The sequence below is a fragment of the Lachnellula hyalina genome, assembly GCF_007821495.1.
Source record: "Lachnellula hyalina strain CBS 185.66 chromosome Unknown contig00040, whole genome shotgun sequence".
Taxonomy (NCBI): Eukaryota; Fungi; Ascomycota; class Leotiomycetes; order Helotiales; family Lachnaceae; genus Lachnellula; species Lachnellula hyalina.
Window position 1 is genome coordinate 186,753 of NW_022157154.1, and position 7,958 is coordinate 194,710.

The following is a 7,958-nucleotide window of genomic DNA, read 5'->3' on the forward strand; positions in this document are numbered from 1 at the left end:
CACAAGATGCCTCAAATACGGCAAGGGTAGCGGAGATTGCGTCTCCGTAGGATCATAGGATGAAATCTCCGTAATCTCTTCCTTTGGAACAGCATCTTCATCTCTAGGCGCCGCATCTTGCAACGCTTCAATATCCACTTTTTCAAAACCCCCATCTCGAGTCTGATGCAAGAGTAACAGGGGCTGGCTTGATGACCATAGGATAGTCACGGGACGGTCTTCGATCTCGCATTCGGGCGGGTCATAGCGGAGCGTTGACCAGACGCTGAAGGGGGCGCCTAGATAGAGTTCGGGGCGCACTGTGAGTTCTAGGGAGATTTGCGGGGCTTCTGGGCTGAGGATCATTAGTGGGGGGTTGATGGGATAGGGAGAATATGGTAAGGAGAAGCTTACTCGGCGTCGCTTTCAGAGAACGTGATGAACTCTTTGATTTCCTTACCGAGAACTGGAAAGGAAGCATTCGTTGAAGGATCCAGGGACAGTTGTCCCACGCTCTTCTCGACGAATGTTTCTGGTTCCGCTACGACTGGGGTGGTGAAATAAGGCTGGCTTTCTGGATCAAGCTTCTCAACCTCCGAGATGGTCGCCATGGTGTTCGTACCTTCGGTCATGATGGTTCAGTCGTAAGGTCGTTAAGGATCCAGATGAAGAGCGAGCCGTCTATCTATCTATTTTCCTTAGGATGCCAGCACTAGCCTGTGATCGCGATGGCTGTGTGATGCTCTGAATCCTGAACTGCGGGAATCCTCACTGGCGCGATGGTGGCGGTTGCATCACCAGTCTCAGCGTATCGCAATACTGTGGGGTCCGAAAGCAAGATCTCGTCAAAGTCTCATCTGAGCGTAATTGGGTAGCGTATCGAGTCGTCTAGATGTCGTTTGTTTAAGAAGTTCCACTGACTTGTGCGACCGCGTTCACACACGGTTTTATCACCAGATCCCTCCATGAATCCTTCCGGAAACATAATCCGGAAGAAGCTGGCGAGTGTATTTCGTATCCATCTCGCTCCTTCAGCTGCTGTGCGCTGCCTGTGCCGCGGGAAAGGCTCGGCAGCAGAGGGTAGGGGGTCAGCTCCTTCGGTTTGCCATTGCGAGTGAAATATCCAGATTCGTGATCCACCAGATCCTTCAGATTGGCGAGGCGAGTGGAACCTCCAATCTGGAAAGAGGCGCCAAGATAACTCGACGGTTAGCAAAGCTTGAGTGAGGATCATAAGGGTCCGGGACCTAGAGGATTATATAGCAAAACTCTTTGGGGATCGTCTCCTTTTCTAAACAATTCTTGTCACATCTAGCCAGTCAGCCATCTAGCAGTCAAAATTAAACCCATATATTACATTTCATCTTAGACAAGCCTTTCTCCCACATTACAACTCCACGTTTTATGTCTATCTCTACACAGACTTTAGCACCTATATGATTTGAAGTCTTGAATATTAACATTTTTGGGGGATGCAGCCCCTGAATCCCAGCTCCTCCAAGATGTATAAAACTTGGAGTTTGAACCATTACTCATAATATATTTCCCATTCACAATTAATTCCTCCCTTGCCCATCTACCAATCTTTGATCCCCTCCTCCTGTAAAACATGACTCTCCCCACAAGCCGCCGCCCTCGCATTACTAATCTCCCACTCGAACTCCTTCAACGCCCTAATCTCACTCCCCACAAACAGCCCCCCTATCAACCCATCAATTACACCAGCACTAAGTCCCAGCGTGCTCACCAACATCAAGATAAACGCCACAAAATTCCTAGGGCTGAACCAGACTGCTACTAGACAGCCTATACTTACAAAGACCCAAGCAACGAAATGACCTAATCGCAACCGTCTTTGACGCTTTTCGCGAAGTCGGTATTTGGCGATCATGGCCAGGATCTCGTCGTATGTTTGTAGAGGTAGGTAAGGAGGGGTTGTGTAGCGGAATTGGGAGTGTAAGGTTTGTAGTTCGCTTGGGGTGGGGGAGGATGAGAGGTATGCGCCTGCTTTCAACGCGGATTCTTCTTGTTGTCTTGATTTTTCACCTTCTACGCTTTCAGAATGCATAAGTGTTGTCTCAACGGAGAAATGGTCGCTGAGCGAGCATTGCAACTCCGGGTGTCGGGATAGGAAGCCTACTTTGGCGGTTTTGACGAGCCAGCCTCCTCGCTCTGGATTCGCAAAGTCGAAGGCTGTATTGGCGAAGATGTAGTCTAGGCGTTTCGCTTTGGGGTCAATCGTATCGCCTGGTACTTCGATGGCTGGTCTGTTGCGTCCTAGGAGCTTTTGCTGGCCTTTATTCCACCGCCATGTGTTGAGGACACTATCACATGTAGCTCCATTCTCGACTGTATTGTAGTCCGCTGTCGGTATGGGACGTCTCCTTGCCTTTTCAACAGCGTCATGGGAAGCACCTATTGAAGAATCGGGGTGTAAGAGGAGCCAGACATCTCGAACAGGAGAATGGGTGCTGATGAGACGGTGAGCGAGGGAAAGCGGAATCATGTTGAAATCTCCAAGAGCCAGGACCAGATGCCCTCGTTCTGTAGCTCCCCGTATAAGCTTTGCAATTTCCCATGCTTGTGCAGTTCGATGGCAAATATAGGAATCGTTCGGTTCGCTTTCGTAAGGTGCGTGGAGCTGGAATGGTTAGCATGAGCTCTCGCGCATAGACGGTGAACTTACATGAGTAGTGAAGACCTCCACAATATCCTTCAAGGCCGGTCCGAATCGTATTCTTGCAGAAGCAACACCCTTTCCCACGAACCAATCACCTCGGAAGAAAGCAGTCGGCCTTCCATTGAGGGGATACCTGAACATGGAACTCTCCTCTATGGGCCATTTCGACAGTATAGCCAGCCCTCCACCAAATATGCCGCTGTGGTAGAATTTCCCATACGGCAGAATATGTTTCGTTTGCTTCCGGATGCTCTTATAATCCTCTTGTGTCCAGCATTCCTGCAGTCCAACAATGTGTGGTTGGGGGTCTGCAGCTGCTATGCGTTTCCCGATTTCTGCCAAACGTTCATTACGGAATTTGGCCAGGTACTTGAGACCCCAGCAGTTGAGTGTAATGACATTGATCTCTGCCGGAGCTACAACTGGTAAATCCATCCTTATGCGGGCTGTACCTAGATATTTTTTTGTTCGTATAAGGGGTAATCTGGAGAATAAAAAAGGTAGGTAGTTTGCGCCACTATAGTAGAAATGGGGCTAGCTGGTATTATAGCTCTAGGCTATGCCTATGAGATGCTTTTCGTGATAACAAAACCCATGTTTTATTGTTTCGTCTAGATTCGTAGAGGTGAGAGTTTTATCTCGAGGTGTTGGCGGCGAGGGTTGGTTTGAAATGAATGGCAGGAGATCAGGATCTGGTCAGGCAGGTCCTCTTCAACAACCCCTCGATGTTGCATGATCTCATCTCCAGAATACCAGGGGGTGCCACACGCTGCACAGTTCATCCTTTTAGTGTCCGAGCCGCCCGAAAGTTAAGCTCTTCTAGGCGCATATGCGCGCGCGGCTACAGTAGTCATTAAATCTTTCCGCCGATCAGGAGGACAAACGCGTCTCCAGAATTGCAGCCGCGATCAACTCAAATCCTCGACACCAGAACATCTCAAGATGTCAGACTTCGACTCTACAGATGACGTGCCTGCCGCGAAAGGACACCGGCCACAAAAACGACGAAGAGTCTACGACGACAGCGACGCATCAACACCGCGATACAGCTCTCCAGACGAGCTGGCAGAAGACCGCCCTTACCGTTCTTCCAAGACTACCCGTCAAGATTCTGGCGCACGACGGAGATCGCATACCTCAGATGTTAGTGCCGATGAATTAGATCACACCTATAATCGTAGCAGAAGTAGAACGCGTTCTACCAGTCCAGAGTCACCAGCTTTGCGCCCACATTCCCCAACCGATGCGCCCTCTCCACCAACACGCAAACCCTTACGACTAAATTATAAACAGAAATTCATACTCAGAGGGCACCGCAAAGGCGTGGCTCAAGTACGTTTCTCACCAGATGGTCGTTGGCTTGCAAGCTGCTCTGCAGATGGAACTATCAAGATATGGGATGCTTCAAATGGAAAACATATGCGGACCCTGGAGGGACATTTGGCCGGTGTATCGACAATAGCATGGAGCCCCGACTCGAATACTATTGCTTCCGGATCGGATGACAAGGCGATCAGGTTATGGCATAGGGCAACTGGAAAACCATACCCCGCACCTTTACTAGGTCACCACAACTACGTCTACTCACTAGGATTTTCTCCGAAGGGAAACATGCTAGTCAGCGGAAGTTATGATGAGGCTGTGTTTCTCTGGGATTTACGAGCGAGAAGGCAGATGAGGAGTTTACCTGCGCATTCGGATCCAGTGGGCGGCGTGGACTTCATCCGAGATGGCACGCTGGTGTGCAGTTGCTCTACGGATGGACTAATGTAAGATACCTAGCCGGCTTTCTGTATTACTCAAGCTAATGTACCTGAACAGTCGAGTCTGGGACACAGCAACAGGACAATGCCTCCGAACTCTCGTTCATGAAGATATGCCACCTGTGACAACAGTTCGATTCTCTCCCAATGGTCTCTACATTTTAGCTTTCACACTTGATTCATGCATACGACTTTGGGACTATGTTTCCGGCCACTGCAAAAAGACCTATCAGGGACACGTTAATACGAAATACTCCCTGGGTGGCGCTTTTGGCGTTGGAGGAACCGATGGTTTTATAGTGTCGGGCAGTGAGGATGGAGACATAGTCTTCTGGGACGTACAGGACAAGAATGTGGTACAAAGAGTCAGCGGACACGAAGGAGTGGTGTGTTGGGTTGATACGTGTCCCGGGCGTGGTGGGAAGATAGCCAGTGGTGGTCTTGATGGCACAGTGAGAATCTGGGTCGATGCTGATAACGATCTCGGAGTCGATGGTCTTAACCTAGATGATGAAGGAGGAGAGAATGGGAATGGGTTTGCACGCAGGGACAGCGTTGGCGTTAAGATTGAGGGCGAAGATGGTTACAATGATACCCCGATGGATGATATGAGTCTAAATGGTGGGCAACTCCTGGAACCAAGCGTTGAGGCACCACCTCCAGATGAGATGGAAGAGGATTGAAGCACGAGGCCCAAAATGTCGATGGTCAGCGAATATACTTCCGTCATCGTTACATTTATCGTGTTTCACAAGAGTGAGGACATGCCCATCTCAATATAGGTCAATATAAACCTTTCTTTTTCCAATGACTCTATTGGGCCACAAGATATCTCTTCCATCCCCGGTATCTATCTGGCCAAGTGGCTGCATGGGTCTGGGAACTGGCGATCCCTGCCAAAGTAAGAGGCACGTGTCACCCTCTCAGCGAAATGGCGCTATTTGGAAGGAACGTCCAACGCAGACCCATAGATCTACAACTTTACATGGGTTTTCCTGGGTTTTCCTACCTCCGTAAGTCGACTTGAAGAATTAATAAGTCGACTCACGCTAATCAAATCGGGAAGGCATAATAACTCATGCACAGAATAGACATCCGGACTTGCTAGGTACTTCCATCTCCATACAAATATGGAGGCAATTAAGGTATCTAACGAAATTTAACCTAAACGCATCGTTGCATTTATACATAGAGATAATAATATCCTTTTCTAACCCTTCTATTTGTTAATTTGCAATGCTAAAAGCTTATCATTCAACACCTATATTATCTTCTGCTCTGATAAGAAAAGGATAAATGCTACGCATATTAAAAGTTAGGAATAGTTACAAAAACGTGATGAGTGGTGCGTGCGCTTACTTATGCATTTTATACATTGCCGAATCGGTTAGCGCGTAAGTCGACTTTTTAATTTTTCAAGTCGACTTGTGATAACCCCTTTACGTGTACAACATCGACATTTCGTGCATACTGCCCCACTCCACTCATGTATATCTTTCCAGCGAACAGACTTAGCTGCGAAACTCTCAATCCCTAGCCGATAGGCCACTTCCCCGCAGTGTGACTATATAAGTCAGGTCTCTGCCGGTATGAAGTATGGCCTCCAGGATATCGTATCCCCAACTCTTGGGCAACAGCACCGAAGTTGGCCCCGTTCTCTCTACGCTCGCGATGACGGTGTCGATTTTTTTCTTTCGGCTTCTGTCCCTCTTGGGGTATGCAAGATTGACGATTTCAGCTCCTAGTGGTCACACCAAGGCGGAAGTTGCATTCAATACTCTGCAAACATGGTACAACACCAGCAGCGGGATATACGATACAACAGGCTGGTGGAACAGTGCAAATTGTTTGACTGCAGTCGGTGATTTGGCCGCCATCGACGCTGCTGTTCTCCCAGAGGCAATAGTACTTTTTCTTAATACGGCGGTGCAAGCACGTAAGCTGATCGAATTTCTAAAGACCTGTTCCAAGCAACTTCCGTGTAGTTACGTACCCCAAAAGTCACTTAAATTCATTGATAAGTAATCTGGTTGGGATATGCAATGCTGACTTGCACAGCAAAATACAACCTGCAAATGCAAAAGGTAGTCACTGATGATTATAGCATAATCTCATACTACGGGCCATCCTTCCCACCAGGCTTCCCCATTCCACCAATTCTGAACCCCATAGGTTTCTTGAATGGCTATTATGACGATGAGGGCTGGTGGGCTCTTGCCTGGATCCAAGCTTTTGATGTGACCCAGAACCCGTTATTCCTCCAAACGTCAATAGAAATCTTCCATGATATGAAAAATGGTTCTAACACTCCTTGTGGAGCTGGCGGAGGCATCTGGTGGGATAAAAATCAAACCTACGTAAACGCCATCGCCAACGAGCTCTACCTATCCGTCGGCGCACACCTCGCCAACCGAGTTCTACTCAACAAGAACTTCTACCTCGAAAACGCAAAAAGCCAATGGGCATGGTTCCAAAAGAGTGGAATGATCAATTCCAGAAACCTCATCAATGACGGCTTACAAAACTGCAGCAACAACAACGGCACAGTATGGTCGTACAACCAAGGCGTCATTCTGGGGGCTCTCACAGAGCTCTTCTACGCCACAGGAGACCAATCCTACCTCACCACAGCGACCTCTATCGCCAATGCAGCCATCACCGCTCTCCAAGACAAGAACAAAGTTCTGCACGACAGTTGCGAACCCAACTGCGGTGCCGATGGCTCGCAGTTCAAGGGGGTCTTCATGCGAAACTTACAAATATTGCAAAAAGCCGCGCCGAGCCAAACGTATGTGGACTTTGCTGCTGCGAACGCGGCGAGTATTTGGGCGTACGACCGCAATGCTAGTGATGGGGTATTAAGTGAGGTTTGGAGTGGCCCTTTTGTTAAAACAGGCAATGCGAGTACCCAGAGTTCGGCGCTGGATGCGTTGATTGCGGATCAAGCGTTTGGGGATAGCAGTGCAGGGGTTATTGCCTCTAGAGAGAGGGAGCTGCGATCATGAGGGGAGAATATGGAGTCTTAACATGACTAGAATGGATTTGAAACAGTAGTTGAGGCTTTGATAATCAGGAAGGCATGCATTTTCTCGGTTGGCTCTTTCCTTCTCCCAATATGTCAAATAAGAGCTTTGTCCAATGCTTGATCAAAGACCTCCAAGTAGCATTTTGGTCGTTCGAGATCAGCTTAGTTGTCCATAAGAGTAAGTGCCGCCTTTTATATATAATATAGGGAAGCACAGTAAGATTCAAATGACTTATAATCAGAGGGCTTTCTATTAAGAAAAAACCGTAAAACACTATAGATGTAATCCTCTTACTATACCTTCCGTTTAGTCTAATGTTATTCATATAACGGGGAAAGTCTATTACATTTCTTATATCCGCCGACCTTTATTGGACATTACAAATCAGCTGCTTCTATCTCTCCGGTACATCTAACGAAAGGGTATAGCGGAGTAATATGATTTGCACGTTAGCTTAGTGCCACGCTAGTTTAAGCGGAGATCGGCCAGCCTACCCAGGAACCTCATCCT

The 7,958-nt window shown here is 48.1% G+C and overlaps 3 protein-coding genes across 3 annotated transcripts; 2 read left to right on the top strand and 1 right to left on the bottom strand.

Moving 5' to 3' along the window:
- Window positions 1-1,555: 1,555 nt before the first annotated feature.
- css1 (Inositol phosphosphingolipids phospholipase C) lies at window positions 1,556-3,094 on the bottom strand (the record flags this gene model as incomplete). Its single annotated transcript, XM_031148033.1, has 2 exons — window positions 1,556-2,620; window positions 2,666-3,094. 2 exons carry the CDS (start codon window positions 3,092-3,094, stop codon window positions 1,556-1,558), a joined length of 1,494 nt encoding a protein of 497 aa, XP_031006692.1.
- A 507-nt stretch (window positions 3,095-3,601) lies between these two features.
- On the top strand, window positions 3,602-5,105 carry Wdr5 (WD repeat-containing protein; the record flags this gene model as incomplete). Its single annotated transcript, XM_031148034.1, has 2 exons — window positions 3,602-4,428; window positions 4,481-5,105. 2 exons carry the CDS (start codon window positions 3,602-3,604, stop codon window positions 5,103-5,105), a joined length of 1,452 nt encoding a protein of 483 aa, XP_031006670.1.
- Window positions 5,106-6,018: 913 nt separating this feature from the next.
- Window positions 6,019-7,427, top strand: DFG5_1 (Mannan endo-1,6-alpha-mannosidase; the record flags this gene model as incomplete). The annotated part of the gene is made up of 2 exons (XM_031148035.1): window positions 6,019-6,358; window positions 6,481-7,427. The coding sequence occupies 2 exons, from the start codon at window positions 6,019-6,021 to the stop codon at window positions 7,425-7,427; spliced, it is 1,287 nt and encodes a 428-aa protein (XP_031006669.1).
- Window positions 7,428-7,958: the final 531 nt, after the last annotated feature.